A 23,426-nucleotide genomic window follows, 5' to 3' on the forward strand; every position below is an offset into this window, starting at 1 on the left:
AACGGAAATTAAGCTTTCTTATTGGACAAGTCCAGGAATAGCAGTCCTTGTTTTAGTTAGTTATCTTCCGTTTGGCACCTGGTAAACCCGACCCAGGGCTGGTCTTCCGAAAACAAACAAACAGAGAAGACTGGGCTAGTCCTGGGGACCTTGGCTGAAGACCTCTAAATGCTCTATTGCGCTGTGCTCCTGGGCCCATATTCACAAAGCCTCTCAGAGTAGGAGTACTGATCTAGGATCAGGTCCCCTGTGTCCAGAAAATCTTATTAAATATGATCTAAAAGAGAAAACTGATTCTAGATCAGCAGTCCTACTCTGAAATGCTTGATGCATACGGCCCCTGATACCTGTCCCTGTGAGCTCTGACAGATAAGACAGAAAGTAGAGTTGGGAATTTCCCCTAGCTTAAGTTAAATCTCTAGAATATTGCAGTGTCATCTCAGGAGTTGGGTATGGAAAACATCAAAACATTGACAGTGGGTGGTGTATGCACGTCAATGCATTTCCCACAAAGGGCTCTGCTCGAATTCTCCGCACCATAGCACACATGCACTCACGCACACACACTCACTCACGCACACACATCCCAAACGCTGCTACCAGACTCTTATTATACTGCTCAATTTATACACTTTCCCCCCCATCCCCCCCTTCCCCAATACACGTGTAAATATTGGACAATAAATTGTGCCTTCCTGTATTATACTTATGCTAAAATTGTATTCTATTCTACTGCCATTTGAGTTTGTATTCTTATCTTTTATTATTTCTTATTGTTGTTACATTGTCAAGAAGGAACCTGCCAGTAAGCATTTTGCTGGACGATGTATACCATACGTATCCCGTACATACGACTAATAACACTTGAAACTTACAATAGTTTTGGTTTGTTCTTAGAACTTTAAACCATATGAAGTGCTCACTCCCAGAACTCGCATATCCCTCCCAAATGGCACCCTATTGCCTATACAGTGCACTACTTTTGACCAGAGCCTTGTCAGACATAGTGCACTATATAGGAAATAGGGTCAAAAGTAGTGCATTATATAGGGAATAGGGAGCCATATGGGACAGGCCTATACATTAGTCCACTTGGAAATGGACTTGCATGTGTTTGTGTCCGCCAGCCCTGGGCAGGTGATGGAAGCCAAGAGCCAGAGTAACAGAACAGCCAGGCTAAGTCATGTACCAGCTGGAGCAAGAGCAGGGGAAACATTTGCTCAATGAAGGGGGTGTGTTAATCCCTTTGCCTGTTTATAACTGTACAGATGGATGTAGGAGAGTGTTCCAGCAGATCCCTCAATCACACAAACACTATTCAGGCCAGTGAAACAGGACCCTTGAAGGGCCTGCTCAGGCCCTTGGTGTAGTCGGTCAGTCACACATTCGCCAACTGGGAGGGCATCGTGTAGAAAGAGTCTCTTTCCCGTATGAACAGGGAGTGTGACTGGTTCCAAACCAATCATCAAATCTCACTACAGACAATGAATAACCTGTACGTACCAGCTGGCTTCAATTGCATGATCATTTTTCTCTCTCATTTGGCAGATATGTACACTGAACAAAAATATAAAACGCAACATGCAACAATTAACAATTTTACTGAGTTGCAGTTCAAATAAGGAAATCAGTCAATTGAAATCAATTCATTAGGCCGTCATGGTAAATAAGAATTTATTCTTAACGGATTTTCCTAGTTAAATAATGGCTAAATAAAAATAGATGGAATTCACATGACTGGGAATACAGATATGCATCGGTTGTTCACAGATACCTTTTAAAAAAAAAAGTAGGGGTGTGGATCAGAAAACCAGCCAGTATCTGGTGTGACCGCCTCAAGCAGCGCGACACATCTCCTTCGCATAGAGTTGACCAGGCTGTTGATTGTGGCTGTGGAGTGTTGTACCCCTCCTCTTCAATGGCTGTGCGAAGTTGCTGGATATTGTCGGGAACTGGAACACGCTGTCATACACGTCGATCCTGAGAATCCCAAAAATGCTCAATGGGTGACGTCTGGTAATTATGCAGGCCATGGAAGAACTGGAAGAACTGGGATATTTTCAGCTTCTAGGAATTGTGTACAGATCTTTGCGACATGGGGCTGTGTATTATCATGCTGAAACATGAGGTGGAGGCATCTCTGTGCACTCAAATTGCCATCAGTAAAATGCAAATGTCTTTGCTGTCCGTAGCTTATGTCTGCCCAACCAGAACCCCACCACCACGGAGCACTGTGTTCACAACCTGACATCAGCAAACCACTCACCCACACAACACCATACACGCGGTCTGCCATCTGCCCGATACAGTTGAAACCGGGATTCAACTGTGAAGAGCACACTTCTCCAGCGTGCCAGAGGCCATCAAAGGTAAGCATTTGCTCACTGAAGTCACTTACGACGCCAAACTGCAGTCAGGTCAAGACCCTGGTGAGGACGACGAGCAAGCAGATAAAGCTTCCGTGAGACGGTTTCTGACAGTTTGTGCAGAAATTCTTTGGTTGTGCAAACCCACAGTTTTATCAGCTGTCTGGATGACTGGTCTCAGACGATCCCGCAGGTGAAGAAGCCGGATGTGGAGGTCCTGGGCTGGCGTGGTTACACGTGGTCTGCGGTTGTGAGGCCGGTTAGACATACTGGCAAATTCTCTACCCAAATTATGATTGAGAAATGAACATTCAATTCTCTGGCAACAGGTCTGGCAGCATGCCAATTGCACACTCCCTCAAAACTTCAGACATCTTTGGCATTGTGTTGTGTGCCAAAACTGCACATTTTGGAGTGGCCTTTTATTGTCCCCAGCATAAAGAGGCACCTGTGTAACGATCATGCTGTTTATTTAGCTTCTTGATATGACATACCTGTAGGGTTGTAAAAATTCCAGGAACTTTCAATAAATTCCTTGGTTTTCCAGAAATCCTGGTTGGAGTATTCCAGACTTTCTGCACATTCCTTCCTGATTCCAGGAAAACCTCCAACAGGGATTTCGGGAAAACCATGGAATTTATTGACAATTCCTGGATTTTTGCAACCCTACACACCTGTCAGTTGGATGGATTATCTTGGCAAAGGAGAAATGCTCACTAAAAGGGATGTAAAGAAATATGTGCAAAAATTGGAGCTAAATAAGCTTTTTGTGCATATGGAACATTTCTGGGATGCCATTTCTGGGACATCTCAGCTCATGAAACATGGGACCAACACTTTATATGTTGCGTTTATATTTTTGTTCAGTGTATCCTTACCCTATACAGGGGATTACATATCCTCTGTAGAGTTAATATGCAACATAATGTAACATTGTTATGTGTTCGGTAAGTAGACCATTGCTTATGGACATTTGAGTCTTTTATGAAATAGCTAACTACATCAAGCAGAACATTAGCCTACTTATATTATGACATAAATACTTAACTATAAATATTATGAATACTGAAACTATGAATACTGAAAATGTTTATTGAAACATCTTTCAAAACATTCAATGCATTGATATTGTAAACAGCACACACAGGAAGTGTGTCAAAGAGCTATAGTAAAGAGGGTCAAATTACACTGTTGAATCAAAACCATAATGAAGTGACACATCGAAACAGCATGTTGACCTCACACCCTACAACGATACAGCCACACCACCAGATCACATAGCTGACTATGAACTATAGACGTAGGTACAATTATTTGAATTCCATAGTATTTTTTGTTTGTTTTTTTGTGAGCTCAATGCAACATTGCACAGTTTCTCTAGAGATAAATCAGATCCAACCTGAACTGTGCGATGTAGTAGGGAGTTGTAGTTTCCAACAGGCCAATATTCTACATTGTTTAGCGCCTCCAGACTCAACTCTGAACCTAAATAAAAAAATCTAATTTTATTTATCACATACATGCGTTTAGCAGATGTTATTGCGGGTGTAGCGAAATGCTGGGACACCAGGTGTCTGCAATTAATTATCAGGTAGAACAGAAAACCAGCAGGCGCTGGACCTCGTAGGGTAAGAGTTGAATAAACCCTGGTTTAGCGCATCAAATGTGTTAATTAACTACAATGACCATAATCCATTGCACATCTACTTGTCCTGTCTGTTTCTTTTAGCGTGCTAAGGAAGAGAGAACAATGCGCGACCGTGAGGGGCTATAGAGAGCAGCTACGCGCGGTATCCCTTCCTGAAAATACGTGATCTAAGTGATTTATGACTACTGAATACCAACAATCAAAGGGTGCCTTATTTACTTTGAAGAACTAGAAAACTGCATAAGCAGCAGCTTTATAGAGATGACTTGGAATGAAATAATAAAGTCATCAAATAAAGCAAATATAATATACAAACTGAAATATTTTATGTTAGTAATGTTAATAAATGATGGCTAATAAGTGATGGGCAGTCACTACTATAATGGGACTTTGATTGTTTTATCCTGTGTTGTTACAGCATTCAACCCACATAATGCATAGTACATTTCATGTAAAATAAATTATACTGAGACCGAAATCAAAAACAGTGATTCTTTTTGAATAATCGAACCGAAACCGAACAGGCCTCAAAAAGCACTAATCGCTCAGCACTACTATGAGCTGATTTAATCTTACTATTATATACATGGGAACAAAACAAAGACAATAGTAACTTATAAGGTTGTCAGAATGTACTCTTTCCTGAGACAGGGACTAAAGGACTTTCCTTTTGTTTTATTGCATACAACAACACCACCAGAGGATGAAGAACAAGTTATATAGTAGGCTATAGTAACTGTTCAGTACAAGCCTGGGACTAGAGTCTGTACCTAGCCGGAAGCAGAGAAACAATTCTAGATGTGAACATGCTGTTATGGTTTTGGAGAGGAAAACAGTGGTGAGAAGAACAACATTGGAAATGTTCCATGGCTAGCCTGGCTCCTAAAATATCTGTTTGTGCTGTCTTGACAACTCCTGTCAGGCGAGACAAGACAGCACAAACCGATCTGGGCGATTAGAGCCCTTTCCCTCTCCTGTCTCATTGGCCAGAGCCCTTTCCCTCTCATGTCTCATTGGCCAGAGCCCTTTCCCTCTCCTGTCTCATTGGCCAGAGCCCTTTCCCTCTCCTGTCTCATTGGCCAGAGCCCTTTCCCTCTCCTGTCTCATTGGCCAGAGCCCTTTCCCTCTCCTGTCTCATTGGCCAGAGCCCTTTCCCTCTCCTGTCTCATTGGCCAGAGCCCTTTCCCTCTCCTGTCTCATTGGCCAGAGCGCTTTCTCCTGTCTCATCGCTTTCCCTCGTCTACACCCTTTATGCAGTGATTTATGCAAGACTACTTAATGGTATTGAATGGAACCCAAGGCTAGGATTGAATTCCCCGTGGCGCCTTTGTCTTAATGTCCTCTGTTACATCTTAGGCTGGAAGGAAATCCAACCCTCAGAGTTAACATATTGAAAATACAAGTTTTGTTTATTCAAACCCCATTGTTGTTGTTACACAACTGCAAGTGTGAGATACAGTGACTTCCCCTAAGCCTGGAAACAGAGCTGAAACAACAGGATATAAAACAATACGCTGAGGATAAGGTGAATGTTTCTCCATAGGCAAGAGTAGGGGACACAAATCCAACAAGCCCCGATGCACCGAAACAAATCTGTGTTTCATTTCGACCCATGGTGTAACCGACGTGCGTTTGATTAGTTACAGATATCATCTAACCCTCGCAGCTAGTAAACTGGATGACATGAAAAGACCTGTGTCGTATGAGAATGGCATGCTCTATCCGCAACACAAAGGGTCTATTGAGGCTGGTCTGCTATTCCAGCCTGACGTGGGCCAAACCACTGAAACCGGAGAGGGGTATTCATTCATTCTGGGTAACATTTTACTTTCCATCTGCCATGGGGAAAAGGTTAAAACACCCCGGGGTGGTGGAATCTCCCTCCCCAACCCTGGGTCGTGTTCATTAGGGCACGTAACAGAAAACATAACGTGTTTTGCAAAGGAAAACAAAAATGAGTGTGTCTTATTGGGCTCCCGAGTCTCGCAGCAGTCTAAGGCTCTGCATCTCAGTGCTTGAGGCCTCACTAGAGACACCCTGGTTCGAATCCAGGTTGTATCTCAACCGGCCATGATTGGGAGTCCCATAGGGCGGCGCACAATTGGCCCAGCGTCATCCGGGTTTGGCCGGTGTAGGCCGTCATTGTAAATAAGAATTTGTTCTTAACTGGCTTGCCTAGTTAAATAAAGATTAAATGTAAAAACATTATTTTTTTCTTGGATGAGTACAGGTTGCCCCTCACTGTTTTAGACCATTTTCTTCCATTTGGTGCCTTATGAACATTCCCTGTAATTAGGTGGGAGTAGGGTGCAGTTGTCCCTAGAGGCTGATCTTGGGTCAGTTCTGAATTTCCCCCATTAATGGTTAAGGTTAGGATTGGGGAGGAGAAGCTGATCCTAGATCTGCACCCCAGAACCATGAGGCGGTACTTACGGAACATGGTGTTGAACTGCTGGGGGTTGAGGTTCCACTTGCCCCAGGGGGTCTTGTGGCCCTTGGACTGAGCATAGTGGGCGTGGTTGAACTCGGGCTCTGTGCCGAAGGAATCCAAAACCCGCAGCATACACCTGTCACACACCACATTATAGTGTTAGCATACATCTGTAATACACACCGCATTATAGCATTAATACACACTTCCAGCTGTATAACTCAACCACTAATAAATGGTTAATGAGTTACATGATGCATATATTTTCCACACCTTCAGCATGGCCACAGATAGTGTACAAAGCTCAGAGAGAGCGTCCTACTGATCAGACTGGAACGGTCAAGGTTACACATCATGACTAATTAGAGGACCAGAGAAAAGATGTCATGTGGAATGGAATGACACATTCATGACCTTTTCTCTCTCGCTTTCTCTCAGTCCCTCTCAGTCAGCCCCCCCTCTCTCAGTCTTTAGCTTTCTCTCACTCTCCATCTATCTAGCTCTCTCTCTTTCAGTCTCCCTGACACATGCTTTTTTAGATAATAAGTCACCCCCCCACCAAAAAAACTATGTCCAAAGCCTAAAAATAAACACCAGGCTATGCTTCACCACTATTCCTTTCTATCTTTAATCCTTCTGGACAGAGCCCAACATACTCATCTGATTGACCCCTGACGGGGTGGAGGTGTAATAATGAGTATTAATCAAATTGATGAAGAGCCAGGAGTACCAGAGAGGCCGGCTAAGCTCAGTCTGGGAGCCCATGCAAGGCCACTCCTGACCAGGCAGATGTTTCGCAGATGCTGGGTGGGTGTGTGTGCATGCGTGAGAAAGAGCGAGAAAGACAGTGTGAGTGTGTGTGTGTGAGAGACAGTGTGTCTTCTCAAGATGCTCAGGAAATATGGGAAATGGATTCACAATGAGGAAACTTAAGACTAGTGGGACTAAAGCCGCAGCATGCAAATCTCTTCGTTTTTGAGACACTTGGGTATTGTCAGACGCAGTACAACATTCTTAGGAGATGACGAGAGAGAAAGAGAGAGAGAGATTCAGGTGAAATACTCTTTCAAATGAGATTGTTGTAGACTGGAGACAAAGGTTGTAATTCAAACATTGTTCAGATCAGTGGCAAGGAGTACAAAACTGTCGCCTTCAAGATATCAGTCGCGTGTTTATAATGATTTCCATGTACTATTGAGAATTAGACAAACTGAAATGATAGCGTATTATAGCCAGCAAATAATGATTACAGTTGATATGATGGCTGAAGCAAGCATTGGTTTTCTGCAGTGAGAGTGTGTGAGAGAGATAGATTGATACAGAAAGAGAAAGACCGAGTTAATGTGTGTATGTGCATGCGTGCCTGCCTGCATGTGTATGTGTGTGTGTGTGTGTGCCTGCTTGCGCGTGTGCGTGCCTGCTTGCGCGTGTGTGTGCGTGTGCCTGCTTGCGTGCGTGCGTGTGTGCGTGTGCCTGCTTGCGTGCGTGCGTGTGTGCGTGTGCCTGCTTGCGTGCGTGCGTGCGTGTGCCTGCGTGCGTGCGTGCCTGCTTGCGTGTGTGTGCCTGCTTGCGTGCGTGTGTGTGCCTGCTTGCGTGCGTGTGTGTGTGTGCCTGCTTGCGTGCGTGTGTGTGTGTGTGTGCCTGCTTGCGTGCGTGTGTGTGTGTGCCTGCTTGCGTGCGTGTGTGCCTGCTTGCGTGTGTGTGTGTGTGCCTGCTTGCGTGTGTGTGTGTGTCTGCTTGCGCGTGTGTGTGTGTGTGTGTGTGTGTGTGTGTGTGTGTGTGTGTGTGCCTGCTTGCGGCGTGTGTGTGTGCCTGCTTGCGCGTGTGTGTGTCTGCTTGCGTGTGTGTGTGTGTTTGCCTGCTTGCGTGTGTGTGTGTGTGTGTGCCTGCTTGCGTGTGTGTGTGTGTGTGTGCCTGCTTGCGTGTGTGTGTGTGTTTGCCTGCTTGCGTGTGTGTGTGTGTGTGTGTGTTTGCCTGCTTGCTGTGTGTGTGTGTGTGTGTGTGCCTGCTTGCGTGTGTGCTGCGTGTGTGTGTGCCTGCTTGCGTGTGTGTGCCTGCTTGCGTGTGTGTGTGCCTGCTTGCGTGTGTGTGCCTGCTTGCGTGTGTGTGCCTGCTTGCGTGTGTGTGCCTGCTTGCGTGTGTGTGCCTGCTTGCGGTGTGTGTCTGCTTGCGTGTGTGTGTGTGTGCCTGCTTGCGTGTGTGTGTGTGCCTGCTTACGTGTGTGTGTGTGTGTCTGCTTACGTGTGTGTGCGTGTGTGTGTGTGTGCGCCTGCTTGCGTGTGTGTGTGTGCGCCTGCTTGCGTGTGTGTGTGTGCGCCTGCTTGCGTGTGTGTGTGTGTGCCTGCTTGCGTGTGTGTGTGCCTGCGTGTGCGTGCCTGCTTGCGTGTGTGTGTGTGTGTGCCTGCTTGCATGTGTGTGTGCATGCTTTAGTGTGTGTGTGAGTGTGAGTGTGTGTGTGTGTGCCTGCTTGCGTGTGTGTGTGTGTGTGTGTGTGTGTGTGTGTGTGTGTGTGTGCCTGCTTGCGTGTGTGTGTGCCTGCTTGAGTGTGTGTGCCTGCTTGAGCGTGTGTGTGTGTGCTTGCGTGTGCGTGCCTGCTTGCGTGTGCGTGCGTGCCTGCTTGCGTGTGTGCGTGCGTGCCTGCTTGCGTGTGTGCGTGCGTGCCTGCTTGCGTGTGTGCGTGCGTGCCTGCTTGCGTGTGTGTGTGTGTGCCTGCTTTCGTGTGTGTGTGAGTGTGAGTGTGTGTGTGTGCCTGCTTGCGTGTGTGTGTGTGCCTGCTTGCGTGTGTGTGTGTGTGCCTGCTTGCGTGTGAGTGTGCCTGCTTTCGTGTGAGTGTGCCTGCTTTCGTGTGAGTGTGTGTGAGTGAGTGTGAGAGGGAAGAAGAGTGACAAGACAGGAGAGGCGGTTGCACTCATTAAATTCTAAAACCACTAACACTGCTGAGCCGATCACTGGGATTCTCCCTACAGTCCTTTCACTGCCCTGAACAACCACACTCACATCCACTTTGGCCTTGGAACACAATTCTCGCTCTCAAATTCTCTTCCCTCTTGAGACTCAGACTGCTCCCTAATAGCACCCTATTTCCTATATAGTGCAGTGCACTACTTTTGACAAGAGTCCCATAGGGCTTTGGTCAAAACTAGTGCACTACAGTGAGCTCCAAAAGTATTGGGACAGTGATACATGTGTTGTTGTTTTGGCTCTGTACTTCAGCACTTTGGATTTGAAATGATACAATGTCTATGAGGTTTTATTGTAAATGAGAATAGAATACATTTTTAACACTTCTACATTCATGTGGATGCTACCATGATTATTTTGTGCCTAATAGAAATGAATGGTAAATAATGTATTGTGCCATTTGGGAGTCACTTTTATTGTAAATAAAAATATGTTTCTGAACACTTCTACATTAATGTGGATGCTACCATGATTATGGATAGTCCTGAACGAATCTTGAATAATGATGAGTGGAAAAGTTAGATGCATAAATATCATATTCCCCCAAAAATGCTAACCTCCCCTGTTATTGTAATGGTGAGAGGTTAGAATGTCTTGGGGGTATGATATTTGTGCGTCTAACTTTCTCATCATTCACGATTCATTCAAGACTATCCGTAATCATGGTAGCATCCACATTAATGTAGAATTGTTCTATATTAGAAGCTGTTCTGGAGAGGGTGGAAAATGAAAGACACTTAAAGATGCAGTCCAGGATCTTAAGCACGACAAATTTGTAACATATTGTACGAATTGCAAAAAATAACATATCATACGTAATGAATCACATAGTACACAATTGGATGACATAGTACACACACAAAAATAGGGACCCGTTTTGGCTCGTGAGCACCACTTTCAAAACTACTGGCTGAAATTCTACAAAAGTTCTGGAGCATCACTTTAAGTGGGGAGGGAAAGAGCTGGATAGACAAGGAGGAAGAAGGAGAGGACATATGTAAGAAGAATATAAACAAGACAGGATTAGATAACTATGGGCAAGACCAAAACAGTTCCACGACGTGACTCGTCAGTTTAAAAATCTAAATGTACATTCAACAGAAGTTTTGTCTGAAGTTACAGTAAAACAGTGGCATCTTATAACCTTCCTGGAAGTGCACATCACAAAATCAACACTGAATGAAGTGGCCAAATGTAAATGTCATCACCAATATGTATAACGAGAAATTAATCAATGCACTCATGAAAATGCCAGCTGGATCCTGCATTACGACAACACCGTCTGTAAAAAGGTTGAGTCTGTGTCACAAACGGCTCCCTATTCCCTAAATAGCGCATTACTTTTGACCAGGGGCTTTGGTCAAAACAAATGCATATTATAGGGAATAGAGAGCCGTTTGGGATGCAGTCTCAGTCAATTTCCTCAGAGCAAGATGAAACAGGATGCAAACCCAAAACCAACAAAAAGTGTTGACACGAGAAAGGAAATCTTGGGGCTATTAGCGAACCTGACTTATTGTTCTCACAAGGCGGTTCTCGTAACAACCTCCAACCACCGATGGGCTACATCAGAGGAACAATACCCACAAGGCGCCGGTTCAGACAGTCCTATCAGTGGAGCGCAGGCGCACACACACAATAGAGAGAGGGCAGAAAACAGACACAACCATGACCACTGCTCCATTAAGAGTTAAGACCTTGACCTGATGTTCCCCTGGAAACGGCCTAGCTACATGAGGACATCAAACGATTGAGCTCAGACATAATGCAATTTCAGCCCAGTGAGAGAGAACAGTTTGATGGCAGCCACTGTAACAGAGGTGGTTCTCATGATAGTGAGCTTGCTTGATGAGTAACCTTGCATGAAACCTGAAGACTTTTGTTAGCTTGAAAAAAATAGGGTCTTACAGAAGAAAAACCCATCCACCCATACAGGCAGGAGGAGCAGGCTCACCTCGGTCTGGTCTGCATGGACCCCCGAATCTAATCTTGGGTCCCGTGTGACTCAATTGGTAGAGCATGGCGCTTGCAACGCCAGGGTTGTGGGTCCAATTCCCACAAGGGACCAGTATGAGAAAAAAGTATGAAAATGTATGTACCCACTACTCTAAGTGGCTCTGGATAAGAGCATCTGCTAAATGACTAAAATGTAAATCCAGCCTGGGTTTCAGCCTTCTCATTCAGATGCTAATGAGTGTGTAAATCACATCTGGTCCCCCCCTCTGTGCCTGGATCTTTGTCACCTGAATAGCTACCCCACCAGGTATCAAATGAGCTGCAAGAAATGGGCCTCTTTTCACCCCGCCAACCTCTCTCCTTTGCTCTCCAATCAGTAAATGAGCAATGGGCGAACCCTCTGACAACATGCCCCAGCAAGGCTTGGCATCCTACAGGGAGGGACACAGCCTCGGGAGACTCAGAGGAACACAGACAAAGAGCCTGACACTGTTACCACTTCCCAACTAGTCAAAGCAGCAAGGAGGATGCGGATTCCAAAGAGACCTCATCACGTGACACAGACGTAAACGAGGATACTAGGAAACTCATTGGATACAAAAACTAGGATGTTCATATTTGAACTAAGACATTTTATGACGACTCAGATCTCCATCTAACTAAATTAACAACATCACACACGCTCCCAAGTGGCGCAGCAGTCTAAGGTACTGCATCTCAGTGCTAGAGGCATCACTACAGACCCTGGTTAGATTCCAGGCTGTATCACAACCGGCCGTGATTGGGAGTCCCATAGGGCGGCGCACAATTGGCCCAGCGTCTTCCGGGTTAGGGTTTGGCCGGGTTAGGCCATCAGTGTAAATAAAACGTGTTCTTAACTGACTTGTCTAGTTAAATAAAAAAAAGAAAGAAAACATCACACGTCCCAGCCCATAACTTATGATGACGTGGGTGTGTATAAATACTATCACACACACGAAGATATGGAGTACTTACTGATAGTGGACCCAGGAGGGCCCCAGTGTCTTCTTGAACTGGGTCAGGCCCACAATGTCAATGTAGATGAGCTCCACTACCTTGTCCCCCTGGGTGGGGCAGCTGGACTTGTTCCCCATCACTCTCCTCATGATCCTGCACGAGGAGAGGGAGTAGGCTTAATTAGGACCCACAGGGTGTATCTGAAATGGCACCATATTCCCCTATATAGTTCACTACTTTTGATCAGGGCTCTGGGGTTCAGAACAGTTTTAAATTCACTGTAACATGGACAATAACATTGTATTGCAACACACAACAAACAAAGAGAAGAAAGCTATGGATTGTTTACACATAGTAAACCCCTCTTATTAAACAACTGGCGCCGAAGAACATTGCTGACGTTTTACATTCTCCCAACCAATTGTGCAATCTTGTTATTTTTTTGCGTAACTTATATATATTTTTTTTACTTATTGCGTACATGATGTTACTGCTACCGTCTCTTACGACCGAAAATAACTTCTGGACATCAGAAAATCGATTACTCACCACGGACTGGAAGAAAAGGACTCGTTTTCCTTTAACGAGTCTGACGAGAAGGATATCCTGCTTTCACTGGAACAGGCCCAGATCCACGCCTTTTGCGTGAAGAAAAGACGCCAGAAAAGGGGACGCAGATCGGGGATCCTTCTGAGAATCCGGAGGCGAGCGAGTAAACTCCCAATGCCTTACATTCTCCTTGCTAACGTGTAATCGTTAGAAAATAAAATTGATGACCTACTATTAAGATTATCCTACCAACGGGACATTAAAAACTAACATCTTATGTTTCACCGAGACGTGGCTGAAAGTAAAAACTCACAATATAGAGCTGGCGGGATTTTCCATGCACCGGCAGAACAGAGACGCTACCTCTGGTGTCTTTTTGTCAATAACAGCTGGCGTGCGATGTCTAATATTAAAGAAGTCTCGAGGTATTGCTCGCCTGAGGTAGAGTACCTTATGAAGCTGTCGACCACACTATCTACCAAGAGAGTTCTCATCTGTATTATTCGTAGCCGTCTATTTACCACCACAAAACGAAGCTGGCACTGAGACCGCTCTCAACCAACTCTTTAAGGCCATAAGCAAAGAAGAAAATGATCACACAGAAGCGGCGCTCCTAGTGGCCGGGGACTTTAACGCAGGCAAACTTAAATCAGTTTTGCCAAATTTTTACCAGCATGTCACATGTGCAACCAGGGGGAAAAAAGAATCCTAGACCACCTTTACTCTACACACAGAGATGCATACAAAGCTCTCCCCCGCACTCCATTTGGCAAATTGGACCGCAATTCTATCCTCCTGATTCCTGCTTACAAGCAAAAACTAAAGCAGGAAGTACCAGTGACTCGCTCAATACGTAAGTGTTCAGATAACGCGGGTGCTACACTACAGGACTGTTTTGCTAGCACAGACTGGAATTCATCCAATGGCATTGAGGAATACAGCACCTCAGTCATTGGCTTCATTAATAAGTGCATTGATGACGTCGTCCCCACAGTGACTGTACGTACATATCCCAACCAGAAGCCATGGATTACAGGCAACATCCGCATCGAGCTAAAGGCTAGAGCTGCCGCTTTCAAGGAGCAGAACACTAATCCGGACGCTTATAAGAAATCCCGCTATGCCCTCAGACGAACCATCAAACAAGCAAAGCGTCAATACAGGATTAAGATCCTACTACACTGGCTCTGATGCTCATCGGATGTGGCAGGGCTTGAAAACTATTACGGACCACAAAGGGAAACCCAGATGCAAGCTGCCCAGTGACGCGAGCCTACCAGACGAGCTAAATGCCTTTTATGCTCGCTTTGAGGCAAGCAACACTGAAGCATGCACAAGAGCACAAGCTGTTCTGGATGACTGTGTGATAACGCTCTCGGTAGCCGATGTGAATAAAACCTTTAAACAGGTCAACATTCACAAAGCCGCAGGGCCATACAGGTTACCAGGACGTGCACTCAAAGCATGCACGGACCAACTGTCAAGTGTCTTCACTGACATTTTCAACCTCTCCCTGACCGAGTCTGTAATACCTAGATGTTCCAAGCAGACCACCATAGTCCCTGTGCCCAAGGAAGCGAAGGTAACCTGCCTAAATGATTACCGCCCAGTGGCAGTCACATCGTTAGCCATGAAGTGCTTTGAAAGGCTGGTCATGGCTTACATCAACAGCATCCTCCCGGACACCCTAGACCCACTCCAATTCGCATACCGCCCCAACAGAGCCACAGATGAAGCAATCTCAATTGCACTCCACACCGCCCTTTCTCACCTGGGCAAAAAGAACACCATCGACTACAGCTCAGCGTTCAAAACTATAGTGCCCACGAAGCTCATCACTAAGCTAAGGAGTCTGGGACTAAACGCCTCCCTCTGCAACTGGGTCCTGGACTTCTTGACGGGCCACCCCTAGGTGGTAAGAGTAAGCAACAACACGTCTGCCACGCTGATCCTTAACACTGGGGCCCCTCAGGGGTGTGTACTTAGTCCCGTCCTGTATTCCCTGTTCACCCATGACTGCGAGGCCAAACATGACTCCAACACCATCATCACGTTTTTTTTACCTTCATTTAAATAGGCAAGTCAGTTAAGAACAAATTCTTATTTACAATGATGGCCTAGGAACAGTGGGTTAACTGCCTTGTTCAGGGGCAGAATGACAGATTTTTACCTTGTCAGCTCGAGGATTCGAACGAGCAACCTTTCGGTTACTGGCCCAACGCTCTAATCACTAGGCTACCTGCTGCTGAAGACACAACAGCGGTAGGCCTGATCACTGACAACGATGGAACGGCCTATAGGGAGGTGGTCAGAGAACTGGCAGTGTTGTGCCAGGACAACAACCTCTCCCTCAATGTGAGCAAGACAAAGGAGCTGATCGTGGACTACAGGAAAAGGCGGGCCGAACAGTCCACCATTAACATCGATGGGGCTATAGTGGAGCGGGTCGAGAGCTTCAAGTTCCTTGGTGTCCACATCACCAACAAACCTCTAAGGTCCAAACATACCAAAAGTCGTGAAGAGGGCACAACAAAACCCCCTCAGGAAACTGAAAAGATTTGGCATGAGCCCCCAGAATCCTCAAAATGTTCTACAGCTGCACCATCGACAGCATCCTGACCGGTTCCATCACCGCCTGGTATGGCAACTGCTCGGCATCTGACCGTAAGGCGCTACAGAGGGTAGTGTGAATGGCCCAGTACATCGCTGGGGTTAAGCTTCCTGCCATCCGGGGCCTATATAATAGGTGGTGTCAGAGGAAAGCCCATAAAATTGTCAGACTCCAGTCACCCAAGTTATAGACTGTTTTCTCTGCTACCACACGGCAAGCGGTACTGGAGCGCCCTGTATTTAGCCTCGTTATTGTTTTACTTTTTATTATAACTTTTTATTTTAGTAAATATGGTAAATATTTGGTAAATATTTTCTTCTTCTTGAACTGCACTGTTGGTTAAGGGCTTGTAAGTAAGCATTTCACGGTAAAGTCCACAGTTGTTGTATTCGGCGCATGTGGCAAATAAAGTTTGATTTGATTTGATTATTCAAGTAGGAAGTAATATGAGACAGGTTTTACCTAACAAAGCAGGACTAGAGTACACAAAGAACATGTGGATGTTTTTGCAGGTGGGTCGCAACCACCTCACATTACACTAGCTTATACTTCTGCTCATTCCATAGGTGACCTTGGCGAGGTAATACCTGGGGCTGTATGTATCAAGCATCTCAGAGTAGGAGTGCTGCTGATTTAGGATCAGTTTTGCCTTTTAGATCACAATGAATAAGACTACATGGACAGGGGAGACCTGGGCCTGTATCCATAAAGTGTCTGAGTAGGAGTGCTGATGATCTAGGATGAAGTCCCAACCTGTCCATATAATCTTATTCATTATGATCCTAGAAAAGCTCTTTGTCATTTTACGTTGGAAAACGTTTTAACCGTTTTGCTACGGTACTCCGCACTGAACACCACCCAGATGTGTCCGAGGGGTGCACACACACAGTCAACGGACTCACTCTTTGAGCTCGGCCAGGGAGGCGGAGATGCGTACGTCGTGGCCCAGCAGGTAGAGGGTGGTGATGAGGTCACTCCATTGCACCAGCTCCCCCAGGGGGCCCCCACTGAAGGCGTTCTCTGCAATCTTGAAGCCCGACTCCTTGGTCAACAGGCCCAGGTGCACCAGGATCTGATGGAGAGAGGTATAGTGTGTCAGTTCAGTTTAAATCTATTGTTTCTCATTATGGCTCAGTTGGTTAGAGCATGGTGCTAGCAATGCCAGGGTTGAGAGTTTGATTCCCAACATGACTATCAAAACAAAAATGTATGGGAATGGGATATATTATCAACATAAAAAATTCATACACTATTACTGGAACCCAATAAATCACTGCGTGTAATATAGTGTGCAACTTTCTGTTTTTTTTTCAAGTATGTTGGGCACATCGCCAACCATCTGGGTGTGCGTCTTTAGTTCTTGAAGTAATCCAAACGCAATTCAATGGGTTGGAAAAATGTAATAAGGCATTTTCCCTATTCAAACGTAGCAGAATGTACGTCAAAGATGCACTCCACAGAAGACGTATCATTATTAACATCAGAGCGCACAAGTCTCCTTCTTTTCACCAGGGAACACACAAACACAGGAGAGAATCCAACATTACAATGTTCTGTGCTTTCTATGGACGCCTCAACACACTCTCAGCTGCTGTGTTAGCCAGCCACAATAATTTGTCCCAAACAGCACCTTATTCCCTATATAGTGCACTACTTTTGACCAGTTCCCATAGTAGTAAACTATGTAGGGGATAGGGTGCAATTTGGGACGGAGACGCAATCACTAAGGTGCATTGCATTTTGTCCTATATTTATAAAAAATGTTTTATCCCGTCCCCGCAGGAGGCCTTTTGGTAGGACGTCATTGTAAATAAGAATTTGTTCTTAACTGACTTGCTTAGTTAAATAAAGGTTAAATAAAGGAATTCATGGGTAGAGAGAGGATTATGACTGTAATAATGTAAAAAGATCTGTTTGTGTGGTCTTGCCAAGTTGGCAAAACAGCACAAAGAGATCTGGGATCAGGCTACTTTGTTCCTGCTCTGAGCTTTTGGCATGATAGAGGTTGGGCTGAGTCCCGATTCTCCACACTTCTCCCAAAGTGTACTCTTTCTCACTCAAGCCAATGCTTACACCAATCACTTCTGGAAAAAAGTGAAGTATTGGAGTTTCAGGTGCAAGATACTTTCTTCCACTCTAACTAGAGGGAGTAGGGCTCTCACCATATGTCATATCCATACCGTTCGAAGCCGTAGAGTCAGAAAGAGGAGGTGGAGGTGAATTATTTACAAAGTCCTGAAGATCACTAGGGAACTGAAACCTCCATTATTAATCGTTGGAGCCAGGTAGCTACCCAGAACACAATGGACTTTCCTTGTTTAAAGTTTCTCAGTTCAGAAAGGCATGGGCTGATTCTGTTCTCTTGTCCAAGTAGATAATATATTTTCGTAGGTGTGTTTGTGTGTGTGAGTGCGGGCGTGCAAGTGTGTAAGTGCAAGCTTGCATGAGTATGTGTGTGAGTGCGTGCACATGAGTACGTGTTTGTGAGTGTGTCCTACCTTCTTCCTCTTGGCCAGGTTCTGCTTGGCAGCCAGGGCGCGGATGGCGTTGATCCAGGGGTCTTCCATGCGCTTGATCCGGAGCATCATCCAGCGGAACTCCTCTCGCCGAGACATGACCCGGTATAGCTCCTCGAAGCTCGTCCGGATCTCCGTCTAGGAAGAAGACAACACAATTTAGACACCCCTACTCTTTAGGCGTTATGGTTTAACCCATTAACCTCTTTCAAGGTTTACCCTATAGAAGGAGAATGTTAGCCTCTGAAAGGGGGTAGGTAGACACCCACCTGGGGCACAGGACGATGACAAACGAGCACGCCCAATTGTGTTTGTCGTGATCAGTTTGAGCAAGGAGGCAGAGAATCGCCGATCTTCATTACATAATGAGTAGTTATGTAGGGTTTGAGGTCATTTGTAGATCAGTGATTCCGTAAGGCTGTCAAACTCCAACACGCACATTGGTATCGAAATCCATCGATTCACTTGAAGGAATCGGTCACAACATACAGGATATAAAAGAGGATTCTCATGAACTTAAACACTTAAGCTACAAAGTGCCAAGTTCTGCCAGGCGCTCTTTGCATTACAAAGACATATGGCTCCTCATTGAACGCTGGAATGCAATGATAGCAATCTACACATTTCTCAGCTTCTCTCGGGTCAATATTTAAGAAAGCTTTCCCAAAGCCAGCTTGGTTGAGATGCAGCCCTGCCTGCCATTAACAGCTGCTAAAGCTGGGGAAACAATGCACTAAACTCTCTGGCAGTGCATTACCATCCCTCATCAGGACAGGAAATCACTGGGAGAGAAAAGTCTGGGGTTCTGTTCCAAATGGCATCCTATTCCCTATGTAGTGCACTACTTTTGACCATAGCATTATGGGCCCTGGTCAACAACAAAAAAATCCCAACCACCATCAACGGTGATCTCAAAGACAAAAGGATCACTCATGTTGACATATCCGAAGGGGGGCAAAGAGTATTCAATTTGGACTTATCGCATTATCCATAACCGGGAGCGGAGTAATATTTAAAGCCAATAACGACGAGCCACGCCCGGAGCTCTGAGCTCAGACGGCCCTGTAGGAGATTTGAGCGAGTGCCCATTGGCATGGCGACAGGCATCATGGTATAAATCCTCTCCCGCTCTATAGTCAGTTCCTAACGGAATCACTGGAGTGAGTCTACTCTTCAGACAGTGTGTGTGTGTGTGTGTGTGTTAGCCTATGTGCACTAACATTGCATTAGTCGATACCATTTGAGCTAAAAGGCAAGTGGAAGAGGTCATTTCTAAAGAGCACATGATGTCATAACATTATGAAGGCAATTCAATGCCCTCGTGACTTGGCATTTGTCTTCAGGCCGGGTATTCTGTCTGGCCAGTCCCCAGAGAAGTGAGAGCGAAAAGGACTGGCCAGGCTGTTGGTCTTTCAGCAGGGTGCAGAGTCTGGAACTTATGCCCTTTTCACTACTGTGTTTTAAGATATTTTCTTATCACATTGTCATTTTCACATGGTGCCAACCTGAACCAAACTGTGTTGGCTGTAATATTTTATTTTCCCGTTGTCCTTTCCAGCACGGTTCCAGCAACTATACTCAGTTTGTCTCAGCTTGACCGTGTGGAAAGCCCTTCAGTTCAGACACTCACCTGGCCCCTCCGGTCGGCCTCCTCATTCAATGTCTTGGTTCTCCACGGCAGGCGCGGGCACCAGTTCTCCACCTAAAATGACATTAACATCAGAACATAATATCAGAAGGAACTGAGATGGAAAATGTGACAGAGTGATTCATATGGGGCCTGTGAACTCTGCCAACGAAGAGGCGAGAGAGGAGAGGACGCAGGGTCGAGGGAGGGAGGAAAGGACACTAGGGTTGTGTCCAAAATGGCACCCTCTTCTCTATATAGTGCACTACTTATGACCAGAGCCCTATAGGCCTTGGTCAAAAGTAACTCACTATATAGGAAATAGGGTAACATTTGGGATGCAGGCTAGGGGGCAAATCAGGCAATCATTAGGCAGGTAATTATTTCAGTGAAAGCAGATGTCATGTTGACAGAGGCCTGGCTCGCTTTGTTCTCACTTCAGAGGTTCTGGGGGGGGGGGGGGGGGTGATGATGCATCAACTAGCTATGGTGGGACCAGACTCACTGTTGAGTGCAGATGCAGATATAGTCATGTACTGTAATGACATCCTATTCCCTATATAGTGCACTATTTTTGGGGGTGTCTGGCTGATAGGGTGTAGGGCTCTGGCCAAAAGTAGTTCACTACATTGGGGATAGGGTGCCATTTGGATAAACTCTTAATCAATTAAGCCTCAATCAACCTCATTCACTCACTGAGCCAGTGAGGCAACCAGTGGAACCCTGACACACTACAATTGGCCCTTAAAATGGAGGCTGGGGTTTTAGCTGTGACAGCCCCAATGTTGGGGCCATCCGTCTGGCTGTCCACACTGAGCATGGGAAATTAGGCTACATGCCAAATGCCTCCTCACTCTGAGGAGGGTGCATTGCGTGTGTGAGTGCCAGACAGAACGCGTGAGAGAGGCAGAGAGAGAAAGAACAAGGCTGATACTATATGGGAATACATGCATATCGCCATGGTGAAAGCAGGTCACACTGACTTGAGTGCAGTAAAATGCTCGGTGATAGAGAGCTGTGTCGCTGCACAGACTTCACACTGGCTGCATACCTAAGGGGTCCCTATGGGCCCTAGTCAAAAGCGGTGTACTAAATAGGCAATAGGATGACATTTGGTACACAGCCACACTCTCTCCCTGAAAGGAAAATTCCACCCACCCACCCACAGTCCCAAATTGTTTTATATGTCAGCAGTGAAGTTCTCAAGATATATAAACTTTCAAAAATACAGAAATACAGCCAGTGTTATGCATTTCGTGTCATATGATGCTGAGTGTTGCATCATGATGCAAAATGCATCATACTGGCTTTTTATGAATGTTATATATCTTCATTGCTGACATGCAAAACATTTTGGGACTATGTCAACAATGGACTAATGAAACAAATACCAGAATATAGTTTTGGGGTGGAGTTTTCCTTTAATGAATTTGGTGCCTGTCTTTCCCAACAGGTTTTTTCAGTAGAGTAAAATGACATTGCACAGTTCTTCCCCCAAGCACTGATCTCAACTTATACAACATTAATAAGCTCCCATATCTGACCAGCTCCCATATCTGACCAGCTCCCATATCTGACCAGCTCCCATATCTGACCAGCTCCCATATCTGACCAGCTCCCATATCTGACTGAGAATAAACATAGAGTCAGGGACTTGATTAAAACAAACTTCAGTTCAGTCATTGCTACTTAGCAATGAGCTTCTCATTGACCACCAGAGGACAAACCTTATTTGTGAATGCTACGGTATAAATGGGCTTTACATCTCAAGTGTTGTGTTTGAATGTGCGTACCCTACTCGCTAAGGTCATCAGAAAGCTACAGCACATGTTTCCATATTAACGCCTGTAAAAAAAATTCAACGCTGTAGGATAATTCACAAGTAAATAGTTCAGTCGTCAAGGGCGCGTGGAGATGCAGTGGATGAATACGTAAAGAGCTGGGGAGTTCCACGTCCCCCAGGCTGTTAACACTGAATGTCAACGAGTAGATCAAACCACACTGTAGCCACTGTGCGCACATACACGGACAACCAGACAGACAGACAACCACAGACAGACAGACAGACTCACCTCGCTGAGATATATGAAGAAGGAGCAGGTGGAGCCGTCCACGCCGTAGTTAGTGTAGCATGAGTCTGACCGCCACATGTCCTTCATCCACTGAGGAAGAGGAGGAGAGACTTGATCAGGACTGAACACAATAGGTACCAGTATAGCATATCAATCCACATGCCTTGGCCAGTCCTCCCATCCCATGTCTAGAAGCTCTGAGCCATTTGACCAGACCCAAGTCTGTGTGAGGACTCATCAATCCAAGAAAAAGAACCAGGCAATAAAAGCAAAGAAACAGTGTTACTCTGGGCAAAGTGTCAACAGCATTGAAAGTGAAAAAGTGTTTTTGTTCAATGGGCTGATGTTTTTTTGAGACTCAACTGCAAAATACAGTGTTTTCAGATGTTCACAGATGGAGATGTGCAAAACAGTCTGCTGAAGCCCAGTGAAGGAGCAGAGTGAAGGAGCAGAGTGAAGGAGCAGAGTGGGGCTACAACTTGGCAAAGGCTACGGGGGAATATGGCAATCACTTACACAGTCTGGGTTAGGAATAATGGTGTTCCACTCCAACACTGACACATTAAGGCTGAGTCTCAAATGACAACCTATTCATTATGGGCCCTTGTCAAAAGTAGTACTACATAGGGAATAGGCTGCCATATGGGACGTAGCCTACCTCTTTCCATCGCTGCAATTTCCTTCTGATTTTTTAAATCGGATTTCCATCCCATTGTTTTTGAATGACGAGGCTATGCAGAGTGGCTGTAGGTTTATATGAGACTGCCCTAACTAATTCCACTGAGATTGACAGCCACACAAGTAAGTCCACTGGAATGAGTCATGCAAGGCAGCTGAAAACATCATTTGCAGCTAATTGACTTAAATGTATTCTACAGGGGGTTTATGAATTCCGAAGTATACTGCTCAAAAAAATAAAGGGAACACTTAAACAACACATCCTAGATCTGAATGAAATAAATAATCTTATTAAATACTTTTTTCTTTACATTGTTGAATGTGCTGACAACAAAATCACACAAAAATAATCAATAGAAATCCAATTTATCAACCCATGGAGGTCTGGATTTGGAGTCACACTCAAAATGAAAGTGGAAAACCACACTACAGGCTGATCCAACTTTGATGTAATGTCCTTAAAACAAGTCAAAATGAGGCTCAGTAGTGTGTGTGGCCTCCACGTGCCTGTATGACCTCCCTACAATGCCTGGGCATGCTCCTGATGAGGTGGCTGATGGTCTCCTGAGGGATCTCCTCCCAGACCTGGACTAAAGCATCCGCCAACTCCTGGACAGTCTGTGGTGCAACGTGGCGTTGGTGGATGGAGCGAGACATGATGTCCCAGATGTGCTCAATTGGATTCAGGTCTGGGGAACGGGCGGGCCAGTCCATAGCATCAATGCCTTCCTCTTGCAGGAACTGCTGACACACTCCAGCCACATGAGGTCTAGCATTGTCTTGCATTAGGAGGAACCCAGGGCCAACCGCACCAGTATATGGTCTCACAAGGGGTCTAAGGATCTCATCTCGGTACCTAATGGCAGTCAGGCTACCTCTGGCGAGCACATGGAGTGCTGTGCGGCCCCCCAAAGAAATGCCACCCCACACCATGACTGACCCACCGCCAAACCGGTCATGCTGGAGGATGTTGCAGGCAGCAGAACGTTCTCCACGGCGTCTCCTGTCTCTGTCACGTGCTCAGTGTGAACCT

General features: G+C 45.6%; 1 protein-coding gene across 1 annotated transcript in view; it reads right to left on the reverse strand.

The window, feature by feature from the left end:
* The window catches only part of LOC106574313 (alpha-1,6-mannosylglycoprotein 6-beta-N-acetylglucosaminyltransferase A), a 117,833-nt gene that overhangs the window by 41,916 nt on the left and 52,491 nt on the right, over positions 1–23,426 (reverse strand). The window contains exons 5-10 of the mRNA XM_014150150.2: positions 21,716–21,805; positions 19,647–19,718; positions 17,999–18,154; positions 16,403–16,572; positions 12,359–12,493; positions 6,448–6,581 (exon numbers count right to left, since the gene is read on the reverse strand). Of these exons, the coding sequence (XP_014005625.1) occupies positions 6,448–6,581; positions 12,359–12,493; positions 16,403–16,572; positions 17,999–18,154; positions 19,647–19,718; positions 21,716–21,805 (757 nt within the window). The remainder of the gene's footprint in view (positions 1–6,447; positions 6,582–12,358; positions 12,494–16,402; positions 16,573–17,998; positions 18,155–19,646; positions 19,719–21,715; positions 21,806–23,426) is intronic.

Source organism: Salmo salar, chromosome ssa16 (assembly GCF_905237065.1).
Source record: "Salmo salar chromosome ssa16, Ssal_v3.1, whole genome shotgun sequence".
Lineage (NCBI taxonomy): Eukaryota > Metazoa > Chordata > Actinopteri > Salmoniformes > Salmonidae > Salmo > Salmo salar.